A 23,267-nucleotide genomic window follows, 5' to 3' on the forward strand; every position below is an offset into this window, starting at 1 on the left:
GTTTCTAAAGAAGAGAACCCAGCACTCGGCAAACACGTACTGATGTTGGTGATGATCTTTGGATGATGATGGTGATGGAAACTGATTCTATCTGTGCACCACACCCTGTCGGCAGGGCGGGCTCAAACACAGGGGCAGCAGTTACCCTCCTGTGCATCGCTCCCACCCACCCCTTCCCGCCAGGAAAGCTGTCCACTCACACCCTGTCCTTCCCTCGAGAGGAAAATTCCTGTAGTAGACCCCATGGGCCAGAAGCAGTGACCAGGGGAGGGGAAAGGAAAGGCTGGGGGCCACACTGAGCTGCAAGTCGACTCCCCCAAGCCCCACAAACATGCTCATTGAAGCAATTATGACTTGCTCTAGGGAGACCCCAGGGGTCAGGCCAGGATCTGGGGACCCAGAGAATGAGAATAACTGCCCCTTCTTGATTTGTTCAGCAAAGCGACAGCCTGAGGGACTTAAGAGTTGTGACTTCTAAGGGAACAGCTGGGTTGTTAACACAACTTGCAGGAGTCTTGTCTACTTCCAACGTGGTGCCATGTTCATCGTTTCATTGGTTACTTCTCATACCAGCTCCACGTCTTCCAGGTGCAAACACTGAGCCCATTTGGGTAACCGAATGTTTAAGGTAGCAGAGATAATGACCAAGTCAGGACCCTGGGTCTCTTAAGCCAGCCTCTGGCTACCACATCATAGTATCTATCCATTGATAAGGCGAAACCTGCACTGACGCATGAGTCCCAAGCACGGCCAGGACCCCTAACTCTGGTCCTGGCATAGCCATACCTGCTCCCCCACATCCACCCTCCTGTTCGGAGACACCCACCACCCCGACTGTGGAGGTCACGAGTAGTAGCAAGGGCAAGTGTATGAGGACATCCAGACAGAATCGAACTGCTTGGATAAGCTGCAGAGAGAAGACGGCATTTCCCTACTGCAGCGTGGAAAACTGCAATGAATCCAACCTGCAGCAGGTGACCCCTCTGGTCCAGAGATCAAAAGGATATAAGGGGGAGAAGGGTTTGGTGCCAGCTCTGGGGTTGTGGCAGCTGCCCTCTTGAGCTCTGCTGGGCCCCACTCGAAGGGCCTTTTCACATCCTGTTGTGGCCAGTTGTCACTGCCCATTTCACTGACAGAAAGTGACACCTGAGGTCGGGGGGGTCTGGAAGCTTGCCAGTCCAACCCCCACTCAGTGGAGGTGAGCTCCAGGAAATGAGGCCCAGGCAGCAGTGTCCTGGACAGTAGGAGGGGGAGGGAACTGGATGGGGTGTCTTGCCTGGGCTTGTTTCCTTGGTGAGGAAGAGGACAGGTCTGCTTGCTCCACAGGACAAGGAGCTGGGGGCACAAACAGTGACAAGGCTTTTCCCCAAGTTGGACAAACACAGCTCTCATTCTTCACCTGGGCCCTGAGTGGCTTATCACAAAAGCAGGATTTCCTTTAGATGAACCGCACTGGGGTTTCAGATAGAAATGGAGTTTTGGAGGAAAGGAAGCCAGCAAGAGAAGGAAGAGGAGAGAGGCAGCCTCAGGACAGAGAAAGGAGCTCCTGGAATGAATCAGCACTAGGGTGTGTGTGCAGCACATCCCCGTTGGACCCTGCGCTTCTAGGCAGGTGCTCCAACGTGGCGGCTCTGTTAGCGCCCAGCCTTGTGGCAGGGTAGAGGCATCCTAACAGTCCATTCCTGAAGAGACATTCTCTAGGAAAGACACTTAGCAAGCCAGATTATCTAGTTACACATTACACCATGTTTTTTCATTTTGCGATAATCCTGGGATTTTAGTAAAGTCCTGTTTAAAGGTCTAGTCTTGACTCAACCATGCTGGGGGCAGCTAAGGAGGATCCAGGGTCCATCTCTGGGCCAAGGTGGTAAAGGACAGCAGTGCCCTTTGGGGCCTGCCTACTTGCAAGGGTGTCAGTGAAGGCTCCCCGAGAAGGTGAAGGTATCTCTTCTGTAGCTGTGTCCACTCCACTGCACTCCCCACCTGTTGTCAGCCTAAGACGGCTGGGGCTCTACCTCATTAGGGCAGTCCTCACAGGCCCCTCTTTTGGCTTCTAGGACTCCAGCCATCCCACCGCTTTCCTTCAACAGAGCATCCGTCCCCGGCAACTTTAAGTTCATGGCCAGGGCTTCTTGGAGGAGAACAATAAATGACTGGCCGGGTGTGGTGGCTCATGCCTATAATCCCAACACTGTGGGAGGCCGAGGTGGGTGGATCACCTGAGGTCAGGAGATCGAGACCAGGCTGGCCAACATGGAGAAACCCCATCTCTACTAAAAATTCAAAAATCAGCTGGGCGTGGTGGCAGACACCTGTAATCCCAGCTACTTGGGAGGCTGAGGCAGGAGAACTGCTTGAACCTGGGAGGCAGAGGTTACAGTGAACTGAAATCATGCCATTGCATTCCAGCCTGGGCCACAAAAGCGAAACTCCGTCTCAAAAAAAAAAAAAAAAAAAAAAAAAAAAATCACAGACTTGTCACAAAAACCATAACTGCCCCAGATTCCCCAGAGTGAAACCCTTACCTCGATTAGGCCTGCCCTGTGTCCAACTCAGTACCACACCAGAAAACATTCCCTAAGAAGATGATATCCACTGGGCCAGAATTTAAAAATAATTATATTAATAATAAATATGTTAAATTACATTTAAAACAATAAATAGAAAAATAAACTGATAAATAAAATCAACAGGTACAAAATGTTTCAAAATTCCAACCAAAAAAAACACACACGGACAGTCAGCAGACAAGACAAATGGACAGAACGGGAGGGCGCTAAACGCAATCACAGGAACCCTTCACAGTTGATGTCTCGGCTCCCTCCTCGCCTGGTCACCCTTCTCTCCCCAGCCTGGAGACAGACCAGGAGACTCGGCGGCTGATATCTCTGGGGACTCCAGCCAGCACAGGGAAGCATCTGGTCCCACCTCCATGCCTTCTGCAAAGCAACCCTGAACCCTGGGGAGGGTACGTTCAGAGGACAGGAGTGTGAGGCAGAGGCTGGATCACGGTGGGGCAGAGGGTGGTGAGGACCGGGACGTCCCTACAGAGGCAGGTCGGTGCTGTTGTGCCGGGTTTTCCTGGCGGTGCCATCGTCTCGGGGCAGAGCTCTTTGCAGGTTGGACATGGCCACTGTCTTTTTGAGGTCAATCACGGCGTAGGAGTCTGAGCTTCGGGCAGGGTGGGTGGTGGGCATGGGGGCTTGGGGGCTCGAGGGGTTCTGGGGCCCCTTAGGGCGGTCTCCACCCCAGCCCTTTAGCTCCACCTGGATGTAGTTAAGTTGCCTTGGGGGCTCGGGCCCCGGCCGGCGGAAATCAAAGTTGAAGACCCTTGGGGAGCCGCGGCGGCGGGTCAGTGGCACAGGAAAGCTGCCATGGCTGCGGATAGCGGCCCGGGTGCTGGTGGGCTTCTGCAGTGGGGTCTCGTCCTCCTCACCATCAGGGAAACCATTGGAAGAGGGTGTTAGCCCATCCCTTGAGTCCCCATCATCCCCAGCCTCCCCTCCCAGCTGCTGGGCTTGGCTCTCCCACACAGGGGGCAGCGGGGGCAGGTTCTCATAGTGCAGCAGGGCGGCCCGGCGGTGGGCAAGGCCATTCCAGCCCGGCTCCTCTGGGCTCAGTCTCCAGCCGGCCCCTCGCCGCAGCCCCCCGCTGACGTTCTCGTAGGTGCACTTGGGCTGGGCTGGGCACTCGGAAGGGGCCTCATTGTTATTATTGTGGTGTGGGGGGTCATGCAGGCTGGGACAGAGGCCCTGGCACTTCACCATGTGCCGCCGAGCAGGGGTCGGGCCCAACACAAACTTCACCTGGCCTGGCTGCAAGAACACCTGTGGGTCCCGTTGGTCAGGACCCCGGGCCTGCGGGAGGAAGGGCGCCTGACCCTCAGGCAGGGGCTGCAGGCAGTGGCGGCCCCTGCGGTGGTCATCTTCACTGGCCGGTGTGTTGACATAGGTGTGGGACTGGGGACAGAGAGTCCAAGTGAGGCAGGAGTGTCCCAGGGCAGGGAGAAAAGAGAACAGAAGGGACAGGATGAGAGAAGAAAAGCACACAGAAAAAGAGCTGGAGTTTCTTCTTCCTTGTCCTCCAACTCTTCCAAGGAAGCTACTCCCTTTTAGGGATAGGAAGGGACCCTAACAATGTTCTTCCCCTTCCCGTGATCCTTACTGGGAGGAGGTGGCCTTATTTCCTATCCCTCATCCCCACCCAGACCAACAGGGTAGGGGCTGGCCGGCTGCTTGCTCACCTGCTCATCAGGAGCAATGAGGGCATGGGTGGACTCTTCCCCAAGCGAGGGGTGCCGTAGGCTGCTCGTTGAGAGCCGCCGGGGAGCTGAGAATCGTGGGCCCTCTCCAGGGCAGCCATTGGAAAAGCTGGAGACAGTGTAGCCTAGAGCTGGACACAGGGGAGACAAGTCCAGGGGAGGGGAACTTAAGCCACCTGACAACCACTTGCAGCTGTGTGTGCGGCATTCTGGGACTCCTCCAATGGAGGAGAGATGTTCTCAGGGCCTCACAGTGGTTAAACCCCACTGAGCCACCAGCCCCCATTATCCTTCATCTTTCCTCTGCTATTCAAACCCTGCCCTTTCCCTCAAGCTCAGCTTGAAGCACCTCACCACTGTCTCCATTATAGCCTCACCCAAAATGCATAAAGCACATCTTGTTGTCACTGGATCATCCCTTTGCTTCATTCTAGGTCTGCCAGTAAGGTCCAGGGAAGTTCCTCAAAAAAAGGACTGTGCTTCTATTTCTCCTGTCCCCCATGGGCCAGTCCAGGCAGCGCAGAACACCAAGCAGGTGCCTGGTCTGAATTCAATGACTGAATAAGCAGAAATTGTAGGACCCTCTCCAGAATACAGTCATGGCCAGAGATGCCTGCACCAGCAGCAAGGAAAGTATATAGGGATGACCCAATAGACAGAGGAAGAAAGCAAAAAAACTCCAGACTGCCGTTTCTACGGAAACCCAAAGTCTTCCTGTCTGCTCCCCAATCATCCGTCAATACAAGGCCCAGGACTCAACAGCCTCAGCCTGAGTCACCTAGCCCAGCCCAGGATTTATCGATCCTCAAGAACGGTTCTGATCATGGACAACTGTCCTGGAAGGCTGGCTCACCCAGCCTTCCCCTAACCTGCCAGCTTGACTCATCCCTCCAAGATTTGTGCTTCCTGGGCCTGTGCGTGTGTATACACTGGGGGCTCCTCACCATTGGGTGGCTGGGGGGCTCGAGGGAGGTCAAGCTCAGCGGGGTGGCTATTGCGGGTGATGATGACAGGTTCTTCCATCACATTGATGCTGTTGCACTGCATCAGATCCTGAAGGAGGTTGAAGATTTCCTCAGCCCGGGAACACTTAAATGCAAATATTCCTGGAGAAGGAGAGGAAGAAATGACCCTGGGCCCAACAGGGAAGGACCAGAGGAGCTCAACAGATGCATAATGTGCAGGAAATGTCCCTGAACTCCAGTCCCAGTCCTGCGGGGCAGGAGAGCCTCTTCTCATCCCGAGCATCCTTTTTCTTTTCTTTTTTGAGACGGAGTTTCACTCTTGTTGCCCAGGCTGGAGTGCAATGGTACGATCTCAGCTCACTGCAACCTCCACCTCCCAGGTTCAAGACATTCTCCTGCCTCAGCCTCCCAATTAGCTGGGATTACAGGTGTCCGACACTATGCCCAGCTAATTTTTTGTATTTTTAGTTGAGATGGGGTTTCACCATGTTGGTCAGGCTGGTCTCAAACTCCTGACTTCAGGTAATTCGCCTGCTGCGGCCTCCCAAAGTGCTGGGATTACAGGCATGAACCATCATGCTGGGCCTCCACCTTGATTTTGATTCTCTTCTTGTGATACCTGAACTCACACATCCTTATGAAAATGATTTCACCTCAGAGGAATATAGCTGGAGTGTTTAATGTGGTGTGGGCGTGGTGGGGCAGGGTACCTTGGGTACCAGGGTACCCTGTCGCCCAAGCTGGAGTGCAGTGGCGTGATCTCGGCTCACTGCAAGCTCCGCTTTCTGGGTTCACGCCATTCTCCTGCCTCAGCCTCCTGAGTAGCTGGGACTACAGGCGCCCGCCACCACACCTGGCTAATTTTTTGTATTTTTAGCAGAGACGGGATTTCACCGTGTTAGCCAGGATAGTCTCAATCTCCTGACCTCGTGATCCATCCACCTTGGCCTCCCAAAGTACTGGGATTACAGGCGTGAGCCACTGCACCCGGCCAGGTGAGTGAACATTCTACCTCACATGCTGCCCCCATCTTCCTCTGCCTAACACCCCCTGCTTCCTAGGGAGAAAAGCTCCATCCAGAGCACCAGTCCTCAGATCACTGATGACAAGAGGGTCTACTCTGTTCCCTGCTTATTCACTTATTAGCCCAGTGCGTGGCCAGAAAGCAAATGCCTACTGTATACAGGTCCCTGACCTCATACATTAAACTCTGGTATGGGAAGAAAGAAATGATGGGCAGACTAGCTAAAGGCAAATATGGCAAGGCAATCACATGGCTCCTCAATGCAGCCAGCCTTACAGCCCTTCAAACTGCAACACTGCTACTCAAGGTCCCAGGAACAGCAGGACTGGGCTGAGTGTCTGTGAATCAGGGGACTCAAAGATGCCCTTGGGGTCTTGGGCCAGCCTGGACTCCCACACTCCCCTCTGTAAGAGGGGGACCTGGGACCTAGGGGAGGCTACTTGGGGTGTGCCTGTGCATATACCCACAAGTAAGACACAATTAGGCTGTGGAATGGGATAACTGTGGTTTGCACAAATAGGATGGGGAGGAAATAGTGAAGAAAAAGAAGTACTCTGGCAAAATACAACGAGAAATACAAAAGACTGGGAAAGCCTGGAGTTGCAGGGAACCCTGTGCTGGGGCCAGGGGTAGCCCCCCTGGGAACCCAAGTGTAGATCAAACATCACTAGAAGCAAGGATATCTCTGCCCACTCTGCCTGTTCACCCAGTGCCCATGCCTCTGCCTCATGAACTCCAAGGGTAAGATGTATGGAGGGCTGTCTCCTCCAGCAAACATGACCTCAGAGGCTCACTATTTTGTTGGCAGCCTCATCAGAGAAGCTTCTTCATTCCACCTCTGCATAGTCATAATCCCAAACTGCACTGAACACAATCCCATACAGTATTCCTTTTGCACAGCTTAAGTCTGAATCCTAAGAGATAAACCCAGACCATGCCACTCCCTCAGAGAGCCGTGGCTGGCTCTAGCCTTGATCTCATGGAATAACCTACCACCCCTGACCTCTGACTGCAGGGAGAATACATCACACTCTACTGCCCACAGGTGATGGGGACAACATTAACCTCTTGAGAGCTAATCTGTACATTAGGAACCCTAGAGTCCTGCATAAGCCCCTATCCCACGGTGGAGCAGGGCCTGGTACTCACCCTGACCTGTCTGACATCGGCGGCCACTCTCAAAGGAGAAGAGGTTGGAGTCATAGCCATAGCGCCGCAGGCAGAGGTAGGGCCAGCGGACGGCCTCACGCCGATGCAGGTGCAGCACCAGCTCACTCTGCGTCAGCTCCATCACCCCAGAGCCCAGCTCCACCCCCTCGTCATCCACATTTGTCACCTGGAGGGGAGAGGACAGAAGGGTCAACGAGGGAGTCCAACAAGTGTTCGCATGGGTCCCTGAGCCACTGGGAGACAATCTGATGCAGGACAAGAGGTGGGGAACCAAAGGTCACATCTGACTATCACAGACTCTACTGAATGCTACATAACTATATGAAGCAGTTTCATGGACCCACAGCAGTTCACTGGGCAAATCCCACTTCTCTGGGGCTGAGTTTTGTCATATGGACAGTGAGGGAAGAAGTAGGTAGTTGACCTCCAAGGTCAGTCGGTTAGATAACAAACGTTAGATGACCCCAGACAGCCCATTGCTTAGTATCCAAGGGCCAGGTGTTAATGGGGAAGGAGTTCAATTGTAAATTCAAAATCTTGAGACTGGGACACCCTGACCTAGGAAAGTCAAGCCCAAGGCAGAACCAATACATATCTCCTCTACCCCGTCCCCAGCTGTGTGCCCTTGCTGAGGGCTCCCTCTTCTGGTGGGCTGGAGAAACATGTGCTTCAAGATGCCCCAGAATGAGGAGGAAGGAGGCTCCCTCTACAGAGAGGTGGGGCAGGGGAGCGCACAGGTGGACTTGGGTCTGCCCTCAGCTTCCCACAGCAAACAGCAAACACTGATGTTGTGCTTACTGTGTGCTAAGCACTATTTAATTTTATTTATTTATTTATTATTATTATTTGAGATGGCATCTCACTCTGTCGCCCAGGCTGAAGTGCACTGGTGGGATCTCGGCCCACTGCAACCTCCAACTCCTGGGTTCAAATGATTCTCCTGCCTCAGCCTCCCAAGTAGCTGGGATTACAGGCGTGTGCCACCATACCTGGCTTATTTTTGTATTTTTAGTAGAGATAGGGTTTCGCCATGTTGGCCAGTCTGGTCTCTAACTCCTGATCCTCAGGTGATCCGCCCGCCTTGGCCTCCAAAAGTGCTGGGATTACAGGCGTGAGCCACTGTGCCTGGCCACTAAGCACTATTTTAAATACTTTACATATATTAACTCACAAATACAGAATTTTGTTTTCTCTGAAACAAAAGGGGGGGGATATATAAAGGTATAAAAACACACTGACAACAGTTCCAAAAGCATCATTATGGCATTTTTTCATTCTTGGTAATATCAAGAGCCATGAAAACAGCAGTAGTCTGGGCCTCTTTTCCTCAGGCTACTTGAGAGGGTGTGAGCTCGAGAAGTCTCCATAAGCCTACAACTCAGCCTGGCATTTGATTTGCTGTTAGAGAAGCGGAGACAACTCCATTAAGTTGTGTCTGAGCCCAAGAGGCCATGTTGGGAACGCAGGAGAGGAGAGGGCTCTGGGTACCTTGAACTTGGTGGGGTGGTTGTCCGGAACGCTGTCTCTGTTCAGGCAGCTGCAGCAGCTCCCCATGGTGTCAGAGCAGCCAGCCTGCCCTAGGAAAAACATACAGGATATGCAGGTCACCAACTTCAGCTTCAAAAAACCCTGCTCTGGGGAACTCAGGAAGAAGCACCTCATTGTGATCACCTACTCTGTCCAAGAGACTGTGTGATACAGACCCTTCCTCAAAGACTTCACATTCTCAATCCAGGCCAGACACACATTTGATAAACCTTAATTCAAGTTACAATGTGTTAAGGATGAATGCTGATGGGGGGCTGGACAGAGCTTCTCAGAGGTAACCTTCGATCTGGACCTTGAGAAGTATGTAGGATTCTGACCCATGTAATGACAAGGGAAGGACATAGGCAGGAAGAAAAGTAGGGGCCCAGGAGAAGTGATCTACAGCAGATGGAGGTGGGTGCCAACCCAAGGCCCTTATTTGGATTTAGCAAAGAAATTGTCACTTGGGGGGTATCAGACACTTTGGCCTGTACCTGTCTCTTTTTTCCTCCCTTTTTAGCTTATCCATTCCACTTCATCCAAGTTCTCTCTTCTCCCTTACTACCATCCCAACATCCAGCGCAAATTTATCTTTTTGATATCCTCTTCAAATGAGTTGTTACATTGTGATCAAAAAGATACATTCGGAAGACTGAACATTTAAAACCGTGCACAATTTTAATAACCTGAATTGGATATTTCTTCACACACACAAAATGCTGGGTTTGCTTCCCTTTGTCTGAAGGGGAGACCAGAGGCATTACTATTTGGCTCTTCCCTCCAGGATTCTGGTACTTGGATGATATGTCACAACAGTCAGGGCTGTGCCTAGAATGAAGAGGACACCACCCAGGCCTGAATGACCTAAGGGAACAAGAAACGCATGGACCAATACCAAGCAGAAGTTTTAAGGGGTTGCAACTTGTCACAAGAAATGAGTCTGTAGGATTGGCTATCCTTCTAGAACTTCTGCTGAATGGTAAAGCTTTGAATAACCAGGTGACCTGTATCCTCTGTTCCTCCCAACTTGGGAAACGCCATAAAACTGACTCCTATACACAGCTCTTACCTCACCCAGGCCATTGGGAAGGGCATGGGGAAGGGTTCCCACTTTATTCTCCCTGTCCTTGCTGGGCTGTCATGGCAAACAGTCTGCAGAGAAGTCACCTGGATCCCTCTGGGATACACCTGGGGCTCACCTAGCATAGGAAACAGAGACACTGATTAATAAAACCTTCTATCTTCACCCCCAACTGTTAATGAAACTGACCTGGCAGTCCATCCCACCTGGATATGTGTTTCAGCCCTAATGGGACAAAAACACCAATGAAGAAAGTAAAATCAAGGGCAAAGAGAGCACAAATTCCAAGCCCCATGGGCCCTGAGAGGGACAGACTCCCGGAGCATCAATGAGTTTGAAGTCTAAGACAACCCAAAGCCTTTTTTTTTTTTTTTTTTTTTTTGAGACGGAGTCTCACTCTGTCACCCAGGCTGGAGTGCAGTGGCGCGATCGCAGCTCACTGCAAGCTCTGCCTCCTGGGTTCACGCCATTCTCCTGCCTCAGCCTCCCCAGTAGCTGGGACTACAGGCGTCCACCACCACGCCCGGCTAATTTTTTTGTTTATTTTTTTAGTAGAGACAGGGCTTCCCCATCTTAGCCAGGATGGTCTTGATCTCCTGACCTTGTGATCCGCCCGCCACAGCCTCCCAAAGTGCTGGGATTACAGGTGTGAGCCACCACGCCTGGCCAAGGCCTTTTAAGTCACTTTAGGTCTCCCTCTGAGTCCTGTTACAACAAACATCAAAACCATCACCTTACCTTTGCAGAGAACTTTAACTCTACAAAGAGCTTTCTCAAAAGGACACTGTGATATAGTAGAGAGAGCACTGGTTTAAGATTCAGGAAACCAATATTCCGGTCACTTTTGTTGCTACTAAGTATCTGGGAGACTTAAGTCAACCCCCCAACTCCCACCTAAGGTCTTAGTTTTTGGGGAAACCATCTATAAACTGGGGAGCTTCTAGCTTAAATAACTTGTAAGGCAAAAATGTAAGACACACATCACTAAAATTGACATGTTCCTCTTCCAAGACAGGCTGCTTCAATTTCGCATTTGGAAGCTTGATAGATTTTCTGCTCCCCAAGCTCTGAAAGGTCTAATTTCAACATAAATGTTAACAGTAAGCCAAAATTTCAGGGCCTCTGAGCCCAAGGTAAACACGTCAACAAGCCAGGACCCTGCAGACCCCTGGACATTCCACATTCCTGCTCTGGAGAAACAATACTTCCCAGGGCCCCTTGCACCCTGCAACCTTGGACAACTTCCAGGTAAAAGGACCCCATCCCCTTGGTCTGGCTTATTTTCTGGAAGGAAGAAGCAGGCTCAGGGAGGTGTGCAAGGACTAAAGACAGGTTGCTGGGAAAATACTGGGGCTTGAGCCACAGACGGGGTGGGGGGAGGGCGGGGGCATCAAGAACTCTAGGGTGCAAGATGGGGGAGGGGTTGCACTTCCCTATCACCATCTCTTCTCCTTAAGACATCAGGATGTACCACATAGCTCACGGAGGAAGGACTGCATTGAGTGGAAATGGGGAGAGGCCTCTGGTCTCGGATAGGTATGATCAGGGGCAGGAGTTAGATGGGGTGTGGGGGCTGAAAACGTATGAGGACGTTTGGGGAAACATGAGCAAGAATTTTGGATGTGGGCATTTTGGATAGTGCAAGGAGAATAGGGATATGAGGGATCCTAGGAATTTCCGGGCAGTGGAAGCATTTGGGGGCATCCAAGAGAAATGCTGGGTCCGTGCGCATAGCAGATTTGCTGAGCGAGTGAGGGGGTTCTGAGGGCTCCAGGAGATGCGATGGTGTGTCCAGGGCGGAAAGGGTAGAGGTGGGTTAGGGGAGCCAGAGTCTGCAGGACTGTCAGGGGAATTTCTAGACGCCCGTAAGGAATGAAGAGGTCTGGGTGCGCGCTCTCCCCGGATCCCCGCCCCCAGCCCCGGTGCTCCGCCGCCCGCCTGCCCGGGGCTTCCTAGGGAGGGAGTGGAGACTGCGGCGCGGCGCGACGCGGCCTCGGTGAAGCCGCCTCGTCCCCGCCCCGCCGCGCCCCGACTCACATCGCCCCGCGGCCCGGGCGGCGCCGGGCCCCGCTCCCGGGTCCCGCTGCAGCAGCCGCCGCCCGCCCAGAGCTAAGGCCTCCCCGCCCCGCCCCGCGGCCGCGGGGTCGGAGGTCACCGGCAGCACCAACGAGACGCTGCGGGCGGGCGGACCCGAGCGGGGGCGACCGGCACGCAGCCTAGAAGGTCCCTTTGGAGGACTTTGCAGTCGGGAGCAGTGAGCATGCGCAGACGCCAGAGGGCGCTCCTGGCCAGGGGCTGAGAAAGCCCGGCGGGGGGGGGGGGAAGGGCGGAGCCTGCGGCGGAGGCGGGGCGCAGAGGCGGGGCTGAGGACACCAAAGTTGGGGGTGCTGCAGCGAGCGAAAAGGGGACGGAGGGTTGGGCGAGAAACGAAGGGAAGGGGAGAGGGTCTGAAGGGCCCTGAAGGGAGACGGGCAAGACGATGTAACTCGGAAGAGGGCTGAGGGGAGGGGAAGGGGCCAGGGGGACCACTGGAGACAAGGGGGAGAGAACTGAAGGGAAACACGCAGAGGGGCGGGGCTGGGAGACCAGAGGGAGAGTTTGGGGAGACCTGGGAACTGCAGAGGGACAGGGCTGCGCGCCCGGCGAGTCGTTTCCATTCAGCAAGTGGTTGAGAACCCAGCGTAAACGCGGCTCCCGGCGTCTACTGGATGCCCGCCGGGCGCAGTCCCAGCCTGAGCCCCTGCACCTGCATGGCAGAGGCCGTGGAGCCCGCACATTTCCACCCTGAGATCCCACAAATGTGGTTTTGTTTTGCTTTCCCCCCCGCCCCCAATCTGCAGCTCCAGGCCCCTCCCTGAGCCGCCCCTCTCCACCAGCAGGGGAGGGGCAGGCGGGGACCCCTGGGGCGTGGGAGAGGAAGGGCCGCGCTGTTAGTGAGGGCGGGGGCGGGCGCTGACGCCTTCGGGTGGGGTCTGGGAGAGGGGCCTGACGGCAGAGTCGGTCCAGAACTGCCCGGACAGCGACGCACAGCGATGGTGAGACCCCAGCCAAGTCCTGGTCCACTCCCCTAAAATCCCAGCAGCCAGACCCGGAAGCCCAGCGGACTCGGGAAACACCGCGTCCCAGCCCCGGAGGCGGGCCCGCCAAGTTCTAGAAAAGCTCTGGGGATCTACCGAGAGGGCACTCGGCGGGACCGGGCACTCCCCTTCCTTCTCCCTCCCACTGTCCCCAGAAATCTTCCCATCCCTCCACCTCCCCAAGCCCTAAGTCCTCTCGAGCTCTGCCCTTCAGGGCAGCGGGGGTTGGGGATGTCCAGCTCCTGAGCCCTCTTGCACCTGCACAGAGGCAAGACAAGGGATTCAGCTCTGTCCCTTATCTGAGGTGGGAGGGGGAAGGGAATTATGGAGGGAATCCAGCTGGCCTGTTAGTAAGGGTGTCCCAGTGCTAGGTGGAGGTGGAGTTTGGCTGCCTTTGGGGAGATGGAAGGGTGAGGAGTAGAGGCCTGATTTCTGAGCGTTGTTTCTGTGTTGGACAATTCCATGCAAACTAGAGCTAAAATGGAAGAGGGTGCAAGTCATTCTCCTGGGGCCCCAGATGCTCCCTCCTTTCTTGCTGCCTGGAGCAGGGGCAGTGCTGTTAGTGGCTACTCCGGGTGTGAACAGCCCATCCTGGCCACCTTCCACAGGAAGCCTGACCTGAGGGACAGAAGAGGAAGGAAGCAGGTGGGTGTGAAGCCAGGAAGGAGGGAAGGGTGGCACAGGACATTTGAAGTGGGAGTGGAGGGGCAGTGCTGAGGAGGGTTCAGTGCTGGGAAGCAATATTAACTGTTACGGTCCAAACCCTCACCTCAACCCCAATACAAATCCCTGGCCCAGTCTTACAGAGGCCAGGGATTTGATGATGACCCTCCTGTGCCTAGCTACTTTGAGAATCTATCCCAGCTCTCAGAAGCCAGATCCCCCTAAGGCTTCCCTTAGCCTCTGGTATGATCTTGGGCAAGTTAATTGTTTCAACTGTCAAGTGGAATAAAAGAAATTACCTCATAAGATTATTGTGAGGATGGACTATATCATATAATATTCTAGAAGAGTCCTTGGCACAGAGTAAATATTATTAAAAAGTTTGCTCTGGTTATTTTTTTCTCCAGGGTTTGTATCTGCCCAGAGCTCTGATCCCATTCTACCTGGTTTCATCTTTGTCTTACCCACTATGAGCTCCTTGAGAGCAGGGCTCATCTCTTCTCTACATTGTCACTTTTTTTTTTTTTTTTTTGAGATGGAGTCTCACTCTGTCACCCAGGCTGGAGTGCACTGCACTGCAACCTCTGCCTCCCAGGTAGGTTGGAGCGATTCCCCTGCCTCAGCCTCTCTAGTAACTGGGATTACTGGCACACATCACCATGCCTGACTTATTTTTGTATTTTTAGTAGATACGGGGTTTCCCCATGTTGGCCAGGATGGTCTCGATCTCCTGACCTCAGGTGATCCGCCTGCCTCAGCCTCCCAAAGTTCTGGGATTACTGGCCTGAACCACTGTGCCAATAGTCACTTCTTACCCCCAAGATATTGTAGTCATATCAGGAGTTGCCGAGAGGAAAACTGAAGAGATGAACTTAGATTATCCAATGCAATTGCTGCTATATATAAAAGTGCAAGGTGTTCCTGTCCTCGAGGAAGTTATAGATGAGGAGCCGAGAGAGATGCAGGGAGCAGAGAAAAACATTAGGTGCTAAATCTTGGGGCACTGAATCTTGGGACACTGCTTGCTTCAGTTGCTCAGGGAAGGGAGAGCTGGTATGGTCACAGAGGCTGAGAAGGGTTTCCTGGTAAGGAGATCCTTTAACCAGAGGCCCAAGCCTATGTAGCTGGAAAAGCTGGACCCATGTAGGAAGTTGTGAAGAAGCACGCTCACTGGGGCTGTGGGTGCATGGTGAGAAATGGTGGAAGTTAAGGCTGATGAGGTAAGGAGAGAGGGGCCAGCCTGCCCAAAGGCCCACCAGAAAGGCAAAGTGCCCTCTCCTTCTACCATGGGCCTCCGCTTACCTCCATCCCAATCTTGGGAGACCCCAGAATTTTGAACTTCAGAAATTCCGGACCAAAAGACATGACCTCAAGACCTGGCTCCGCCACTTACGGGAAATAATACCTATAAAGCACTTAACACTTCCTAGCACATTGTAACGGCCTGATTCATGAAGGTGTTCTTATTGTTTTGGGGTAGCCTTTGCCACTAATGTCAGTGCAGAACTCTGGCTGGCCCCAACGAGAGGACAGCCCCAAGCCCCAGGATCCAGGTCCGCCAGCCAACTCAGACAGTGACTCAGGCCACCTGCCGGAGGAGGACCCTGAGGACACCTCTGCTCAGGTAGTAGAGTTGTGCCCTTCCTCTGAGACCAACATATCCTCTATCCTGTGGAGTGGCCACCTTTTTCCACTAACCCGGAGGTAGTTTGACTTCGTGCCTAATCTCTTACTGCCTTTCTCTCTTTTCAGGAATTCCTGTCTCTGCACCTGCTGAGAACATGGGGTTTTGACTTTAAACTCATTCACATGAATATCCATTACCTCTCCTAGGGAATCTGTGTTGTCAAAGCAGACTCTAGGGGCTTTGGCCCCAAGGCGTGAAGGGGGTTAAGATGGGAAAGCATAAGAAGGGAAGCTGTTTTGGGGTGTGGGGCCTCCCCAGCCTCCCTCAAGGAAGACCACAGATACAGGCATCAGTCAGCTATCCTTGCGCTCAGTGAAGATCTGGAAGGAGGACCCTCCCAAATGGAGGGCATGCTTAGAAGCTGCTCTAGATTGGAGAAGAGGTGGCAATGACTAGGGGGAAAGGAGAAAGAAAAACCTAGTTTCACTCCTCCCCTTCTTCCATGTCTCCTCAGGGTCCTCCAGTTCTGAGCTTGGGTTCCCTTTGCCTGGACACCAACCAAGCCCCCAAATGGACTGGGCTTCGGACCCTCCTGCAGCAACTCCCTCCACAGGACATTGATGTGGGTCTCCTCTCCCCATCTTCCCTCTCTTGCCTCTCCCTGCCCCTCTCTTTTCTTACTGTGGGAAGAACCTCAGTCCAGAAGTTAGGGGATGTGGATTTCAGGCCCAGCTATGCCACTGGTTGGGGTGTCATTCTCCCCCTGCCTGAGTTTTCACGTTGGCAGTAACAATAGCGGGTGCAGTAACATCTGCTCTGCCCACCACAATGCTTAGTTCAAGAGCAAATGAGAAAATGGACATGAACGACTTTTGAAACGGATAATGGAATGTACAAATGTAGAGAGTATGGTTGTTACATATTTATTGAGGGTCTACATGTGCCCAGCCTAAAGGCTTACAATTCAACTGGGGAGGCAAGACAGGAGTATATGAAATAATTTGAGGAAATCCAAGAATTGGAAGTGATACTGAGCTCTTAGCTCACTGGGAGCAAGGACCTAATGGTGACAGGGCTGAGTGCTGTGGGCCTGTCAGGACCTGATTGATGACCATTCCTAGGGGGGCAGGGGGAGACTCAGGTGGCCTTTCCTGAGCTCCTTTCCTTCTTCTTCGATTTCTCCTTCTATGCCATTATCTCTGGCATCTCCCTGAGGTTCTACAACGTTTCTCTGACCCAGCAGCCAAGCCTTTCTTCCTCCAACCAATGCTCAATCTTTCCTGCTGGAGCTCTCCCAGTAACTGTAGAGGACTGTTTCTGCAGGAGCACTACTGCCTGGCCCTTGGGGAGGAGGAGCGGGCCGAGCTGCGGCTCTTCTGTTCCAGGCGGAAGCAGGAGGCCCTGGGACAGGGGGTAGCTCGCCTGGTGCTTCCCAAGCTTGAAGGACACACCTGTGAGAAGGTCTGTAGCACCCCTCCCCTCAAGTTCCCCTTCCTCTATTCTTTGCCCTCTCATTTCTGCGGAAGGGGCTAGCTTCTGGAACTCTGGTTGGGAAACAGGAAAAACAGAAACCAAGTTTGGGAGCTCTTGGTGTAGGTTGCAGTGGATGTGGGCTTGCTAGGGTATGGTGAGAACAGGTTGGGATCAGATTGCAAGAGCAAGGAGGGAAGTTAGGACGGTAGTGCCTACTCGGACCAACTCAGCACCTCCCCTCTGACAGTGTAGGGAGCTGCTGAAGCCAGGAGAGTACGGAGTGTTTGCAGCCCGGGCAGGGGAACAGCGTTGCTGGCACCAGACTTGCTTTGCCTGCCAGGCCTGTGGCCAGGCCCTGATAAACCTCATCTACTTCTACCATGATGGACAACTTTACTGCGGCCGCCATCATGCAGAGTTGCTGCGCCCGCGCTGCCCGGCTTGTGACCAGGTACAGCCTGGAGGGTAGGAACTGGGGGTCTGCCCAGGGTCCAGAGTGGCAGGATACAAAGGAACACTCTCCTGGGCCACAGTTTCTCACAGTATCAGGGAGTGGGGAGAAGTAGGAACCAGCCTGGGCAAGTTCACTGTGTTCTGACTTGAGCTCTGGGCATGTGGGACCCGGTGCCCTTCTGCCTGTGGCCTTCCCCACTGCAGAGGTCCTCAGATGTTCTTGGAATGACAGAATTTCTCTAGAGCAGGGACTCTTGGACACATGCTTATCTCAGTAGATGCCAAGTGCCCAGTGCTGTGCCTCATCATGCTAGAAATTCCCTTGATGTCAGCATAAAAGGAAGCCTGGAGCCCTGGGTTGGGAGTCCAGACCCCCAGGTCGCACTTCGGATTGTGCCACTTGCTAGCTGATATCCTGGCTAAGCCAATCAGTCCTCCCTGTGTCCATGAGTGGCTGAGTGAATCAAATGGGAATGTATGCAGACGTGCTTTAGCGTTAACTGGGTAAAAGGCGTGGTTACTGGATGAATGAATGAGTGAATGAATGAATGAAACGTTCCCCTCTCCCTCTCCCAGCTGATCTTCTCCCAGCACTGCACCGAGGCAGAGGGACAGCGCTGGCATGAGAACCACTTCTGTTGCCAGGACTGCGCCGGGCCTCTGGGCGGGGGACGTTATGCCCTGCCTGGGGGAAGCCCCTGCTGCCCCAGCTGCTTCGAGAACCGCTACTCGGATGCAGGCTCGAGCTGGGCCGGGGCACTGGAAGGGCAGGCATTCCTTGGTAAGGGAGAGGATACAGAGCAAAGCGGGAGGGAGCTTGGGCTGGGCTGTGGGGGTTCTCCCGGGCTGGGACCCTCGCCCCGGTCCTACGCCGTCCCGTCCCTCCAGGAGCACCCCCACCGCACCCCCCCAGATCCGAGCCTCGGGGCCCGCAGCTCTCACCGCGCGTCCCTGGCCGGAGCGTTCCGAGGGCCTCCCGAACCCACCCCGCGCCGCGGTCGGGGTTGCGGCGCCGGACTCCCTCCCAGGCGCGGGACGCGGCCGCCCTCTGGTGGAGGCGGGGGACCCTGCGAGGACTCGCGGCGGCGGCGGCGCGCACGGCCCAGGGGATGGGCTGGGCGGGGCGAGAGGCTGGGCTTCACCCCCGCTAGCTGCGGTGGAGGTCCAGCTCCGCATCTCTGAGACCAGCGTTTCCGACCCGGCCCGGAACAGGGGAGACTGGACCCGACCGAACTGGAGGAAGGGACCAAACCTCGGTGAACTCTGCGACCCTCTCCCGAACACTCCTTCTCGCTGCTGCCGGCGGTTCCAGCCTGCAAACTCAAACGGGGCTGCCTGGATCCAGTCCCCAGCAGGAGAACCGACCTGGGGAAAAAGCGGAGGCAGCCAAAGGGCAGGAGCAGTGCCGCTTGGAGACTCTTTGTGATTCCAAGGACACCCTTTTCTCCACCTGCTCCTCCTCCTCTGACTCGGAACCTGAAGGCTTTTTCTTAGGCGAGCGCCTTCCCCTGTCCTGGAAAATCCCCGGAAGCCTCCAAGCAGAGGACAGCAACGCCTCTAAGAAGCACTGCACCATGTGCTAGTGGCGCAGCTCAGAGAGGGGGTGTGAGTGGGAGGAAAGGGGTCTGTAAAGCGGGAGAACAAGGCTAGCCTCCCCTAACAATCCTAGACTGAGACGCAGTCAGGCGCACGCCCGCCAGAGGCGGCGAGGTGACAAGTTTGGAGTGCGCCCCCTTCAGCACAGCGCGTTAGGACTTTTGGTGGAGACTTTCTTGGCAAAACCCATTCCCCAAAGCTACGCTTCCCCTGCTGAGATAGCCCCTACCCCCACCTCCACAGGCTGGGACAGCCCCGTCCCCACCATCCTCCTCCCGAGCCAATTAAATGATCACAGCACGCGTGACGGTTACCGGCTGGAGAGCCGGAGGTGGGACCGGGAGCAGGGGACCGTAGAGCCGGGCCGCGCTCCTCCCCTCCTAGAGTTCGTGGACGCGCAGCAGGGGGCCGTCCCTCTTCCGGATGTCGGACTAAGCGAACAGCGCTCCCCTGCCGGTTGGTAGCAGCCGGAAGTGCCAAACCGGAGGTGCGTCATCCACCCGCGACGCTGATACGGTTCCTCCACCGCGGCCCATGCGAAGGTTCCTACTATGGCTTCCAGCGGGGTCCCGGTGAGCGCTGCTGGCTCGGCTAATGAAACTCCCGAAATACCGGACAACGTGGGAGATTGGCTTCGGGGCGTCTACCGCTTTGCCACAGATAGGAATGACTTCCGGAGGTAACCGAGCCCAAGAACTTGGTCCTTCTCTGGCCCTTACGTCGGTATTCCCCTTTCTCGGGAGGCTGGCGCCTCAGGGTTTTTTGTTTTTGTTTTTTTGGGTTTTTTTTTTGTTTTTTTTGAGACGGAGTCTCGCTCTGTCGCCCAGGCTGGAGTGCAGTGGCGCGATCTCCGCTCACTGCAAGTTCCGCCGCCTCCTAGGTTAACGCCATTCTCCTGCCTCAGCCTTCCTAGAAGCTGGGACTACAGGCGCCTGCCACCACGCCCGGCTAATTTTTTTGTATTTTTAGTAGAGACGGGGTTTCACCGTGTTCGCCAGGATGGTCTCGATCTCCTGACCTCGTGATCCGCCCGCCTCGGCCTCCCAAAGTGCTGGGATTACAGGCGTGAGCCACCGCGCCCGGCCTTGTTTTTGTTTTTTAACATTGCCAGCATTGTGGCGTCTTCGTAGCTCTGCCTGTGCGTCACTGAGGTCCTTGGCCAGGAGGGAGAGTTCCCGTGTGGCAAAAGCGATCTTTCGTTCGTGTGGCTGTATCTGTATGTCACCCTGATCAAGGGAAGAGGTGCCAGCACATAAACAGGCTTTTTTGGCGCTGGACTAGTGCTGTCGCTGGGCTTTGCGGATCTTACATTTCTTTTCTCTTTTTTTTTTGGAGACGGAGTCTCGCTCTGGCACCCAGGCTGGAGTGCAGAGGCGCGATCTCGGCTCACTGTCCCTTCCGCCTCCCGGGTTCAAGTGATTCTCCTGCCTCAGCCTCCCCAGTAGCTGGAATTACAGGCACGCGCCACCACACCCAGCTAATTTTTGTGTTTTTAGTAGAGACGGGGTTTCACCATCTTGGGCAGGCTGGTCTCAAACTCCTGACTTCTTGATCCACCCGTCTCGGCCTCCCAAAGTGCTAGGATTACAGGCGTGAGCTACCCCATCTGGCCACATTTCTTTCTTTTTGAGACAGTCTCGCTCTGTCACCCAGGCTGTAGTGGCACGACCTCAGCTCACTGCAATCTCGGCTCCCGGATTCCAGTGATTCTCCTGCCTCAGCCTCTCCAGTAGCTGGGATTACAGGCGCGCGCCACCACACCCAGCTAATTTTTGTATTTTTAGTAGAGACGGGGTTTCACCATGTTGGCCAGGCTGGTCTTGAACTCCTGACCTCGGGATCCGCCTGCCTCGGCCTCCCAAAGTGCTGGGATTACAGGCGTGAGCCACCTCACCCAGACTTATCTTACATTTATTAGGCACAAAAATAAACTCCAAATTCCCACGTGGGTCTTGAGCAACCTGCCATGTCACAACCATGTATTAACGCCTCGGGAAGGTGGTGGTGATGGAAGCTTTTTCCCCCAGTACATTTCGTTAACTGTACAACAGATTCAGTGACCACAGGGTTAGTAAAACACATTTTTTTCCAGGAACTTGATACTAAATTTGGGACTCTTTGCTGCTGGAGTTTGGCTGGCCAGGAACTTGAGTGACATTGACCTCATGGCACCTCAGCCAGGGGTGTAGCCAAGTAGGTAAGCACTGAACCACACCCCTGCGTGTCTTAGGAGACCTAGAGACTGGGAGAAGCAATGTTTTCTGTCAACTATTCACGAAATGTACAAAAGAATGTGATGTAAAACCCTTAACTATTCCTAGTTAAATGTGTTTTCAGATGTTGCAAGGGATTTAAGTATCTCTTACCAGTTTCCCTCCCATACTTTTCCAGTTCTAATGCCACCTGTTGTCTTATCCGATTGCAGACAAATGGAATCCTGTGCTGAACCCGAATCTTCCAAAAAACAGCCTACAATCTGTGACCACCACAAGATGTGCCCTGATGGCAGCTGAAGTTTGATTCAGATGGGCACTTTTCTTCCCTCTCCCTGCCTAGTTTCCTTTTGTTCCTTGAGTCCACGCAGAATTCCATTCTCTGGTCAGCAGACAGGCTTAAGCTAAAGTATGGCCTCTGTTCTATAAAGTTCTGTACATAGTTCCCAAGCTTCTGCAGGGGGTGATCTTTGCTCTTGTCCTGAGAAATAACAGTGCTGTTTTAACAAACATTTGAAATAAATACCGCACACAAAGGCAGTCATTTTATTCTTTTAATAAGAAACTTTTGCTTACAAAAACAAGGTGTAAAAAAATTTACAAAAATCATAAAAACATGATTTATATTTCACACTTGAGAGATAAAAACAAGCCCCAAACATGGATTTTAATGGAGGTGGTTTGCTTCATTTTAAAAGGAAGGAAAAAAAAAAAAAGGAAGCTGTAACCATACATTGATGTCAACATAGCATGAAGTTTATTCTTGAAGAATTTACATTGTTGAGCAATATAAGGGGAAGAAGCCATTTGGTGTTGCATAGCATTTTAGTGCACCAGATGGGTTTTCCAGGCACCAGGGAGGCATTGTTGCTGGAATAGTGAGGTTTGGTGGCACAAAGAGGGCAGTGATGTGTAGGGGGAGGTAAAGTGAAGTAAGCCTGGGCAGTGGGCACTAAAGTGACACTGCTGAGGAAGCTGCTTCCTTCAGAAGGAGATGTTTTGTGACCCTGAAATTGATGGTAGTGCTACTGTCCAGGGTTTGGGGGCTCTTTGGAAATGGAGTACGTACGGAACTGGCATGTATAAACTTGTATAGCCATAGAAAGGGGTGGATAGAAACGGGTCCGCCATGGCAATTATTTTTTTCTGGTCTGTTTACTAGACATTAAAAAAAATACTGCTTTTATGTGCCAAGTCTTCTATGAAACTAGTGTGGGATTAAAGGACATTAATTGGAAAGGAGGGTCAGTATATATGGACCACAGTGGCCTGTTAAGAATGACAGATGTCTCTAGCAGTTTGTTCACTACTAAAGATAAACAGGACAAAATAGTCTTTCCTGACCTTGCTGGCATAAATATTAAGAAAATTGCTTGAGAATTAAATTTTTTTAGTATGTATATAAAAACAGCACCATTCTTTGTATAAATCAGATAGATCTTATCTGATAGATGAAGCCAAGACCCTTGAGTCTACACTGGGTAGACTCTGAGAGGTTTATATTTTACTGGGTATTGAGATGAAGAAGGATCACATGAGAGCAAAGCTTAGCTTAGAAGCCATCACCTCCCAAATGGTGACCAAGGAGGAAACTTTTAAGCCATAGTATAGATGCTAACCCCCATTTAAGACCCGTATCAGACCACTTGCTAAGACAAGAAATACCAGCACCTCCTGTTTTTTATAGGAATGAAACTTAGATCCTTAAAGGCTGCTACCTGATATACTCATGACTGAACAGTTTTATTTGATAAAAACTTCCAAAATTGAAAATCAAAATCCAGCAAGAATTAAGACATGGCAGCTTCCAAAAGCATAATTCAAATTTTATTCAAAATTTACTGTTTTGGCTTCAAGTAAGTGTTTACTGTTGGTTGGGTTTTAAAGCCATAATGATGGTTGAGTAAGGATTCATTTATTTATTTTTAAATTTTTATACATTTTTGAAAAGATTTCAAGTCTGTGTTTCCCAGGCTGGTCTTGAGCTCCTGGCCTCAAGCAATCCTCCCACTTGGCCTCCCAAAGTGTTGGGATTACAGGTGCTAGCCACTGTGTCCAGCCAATGTTTCACTTAAACTGGCTTAATTATTCAAAGTGGTTAAGAATTTAGTAAATAAAACTACTTAATCTACAACTT

At 52.9% G+C, this 23,267-nt stretch overlaps 3 protein-coding genes across 7 annotated transcripts; 2 read left to right on the forward strand and 1 right to left on the reverse strand.

The window, feature by feature from the left end:
* Positions 1 to 2,601: 2,601 nt before the first annotated feature.
* On the reverse strand, positions 2,602 to 13,014 carry FRS3 (fibroblast growth factor receptor substrate 3). Of its 2 annotated transcripts, XM_025382215.1 has the most exons (7): positions 12,066 to 12,155; positions 10,017 to 10,146; positions 8,909 to 8,997; positions 7,400 to 7,586; positions 5,206 to 5,367; positions 4,244 to 4,392; positions 2,602 to 3,959 (listed from the first exon to the last, which is right to left on the reverse strand). In XM_025382215.1, exons 3-7 carry the CDS (start codon positions 8,972 to 8,974, stop codon positions 3,045 to 3,047), a joined length of 1,479 nt encoding a protein of 492 aa, XP_025238000.1. In that variant the 5' UTR covers positions 8,975 to 8,997; positions 10,017 to 10,146; positions 12,066 to 12,155; the 3' UTR covers positions 2,602 to 3,044. The 2 variants fall into 2 exon arrangements, with proteins under 2 accessions (XP_025238000.1, XP_025237998.1); XM_025382213.1 differs by lacking the exons at positions 10,017 to 10,146; positions 12,066 to 12,155 and adding an exon at positions 12,637 to 13,014.
* On the forward strand, positions 13,003 to 21,670 carry PRICKLE4 (prickle planar cell polarity protein 4). Of its 2 annotated transcripts, XM_025382217.1 has the most exons (10): positions 13,003 to 13,063; positions 13,579 to 13,750; positions 15,249 to 15,392; positions 15,910 to 16,017; positions 16,719 to 16,856; positions 17,116 to 17,319; positions 17,898 to 18,102; positions 18,534 to 19,596; positions 21,010 to 21,114; positions 21,343 to 21,670. In XM_025382217.1, the coding sequence occupies exons 2-8, from the start codon at positions 13,586 to 13,588 to the stop codon at positions 18,902 to 18,904; spliced, it is 1,335 nt and encodes a 444-aa protein (XP_025238002.1). In that variant the 5' UTR covers positions 13,003 to 13,063; positions 13,579 to 13,585; the 3' UTR covers positions 18,905 to 19,596; positions 21,010 to 21,114; positions 21,343 to 21,670. The 2 variants fall into 2 exon arrangements, with proteins under 2 accessions (XP_025238002.1, XP_025238001.1); XM_025382216.1 differs by lacking the exons at positions 13,003 to 13,063; positions 18,534 to 19,596; positions 21,010 to 21,114; positions 21,343 to 21,670 and having other exon boundaries at positions 13,308 to 13,750; positions 17,898 to 18,503.
* Positions 19,215 to 21,670, forward strand: TOMM6 (translocase of outer mitochondrial membrane 6). Of its 3 annotated transcripts, none has more exons than XM_025382234.1 (3): positions 19,215 to 19,596; positions 21,010 to 21,114; positions 21,309 to 21,670. In XM_025382234.1, exons 1-2 carry the CDS (start codon positions 19,469 to 19,471, stop codon positions 21,104 to 21,106), a joined length of 225 nt encoding a protein of 74 aa, XP_025238019.1. In that variant the 5' UTR covers positions 19,215 to 19,468; the 3' UTR covers positions 21,107 to 21,114; positions 21,309 to 21,670. The 3 variants fall into 3 exon arrangements, with proteins under 3 accessions (XP_025238019.1, XP_025238020.1, XP_025238021.1); XM_025382235.1 differs by having other exon boundaries at positions 19,437 to 19,596; positions 21,010 to 21,110; positions 21,343 to 21,670; XM_025382236.1 differs by having other exon boundaries at positions 19,439 to 19,596; positions 21,010 to 21,110.
* Positions 21,671 to 23,267: the final 1,597 nt, after the last annotated feature.

The sequence above is a fragment of the Theropithecus gelada genome, chromosome 4 (assembly GCF_003255815.1).
Source record: "Theropithecus gelada isolate Dixy chromosome 4, Tgel_1.0, whole genome shotgun sequence".
NCBI lineage: Eukaryota > Metazoa > Chordata > Mammalia > Primates > Cercopithecidae > Theropithecus > Theropithecus gelada.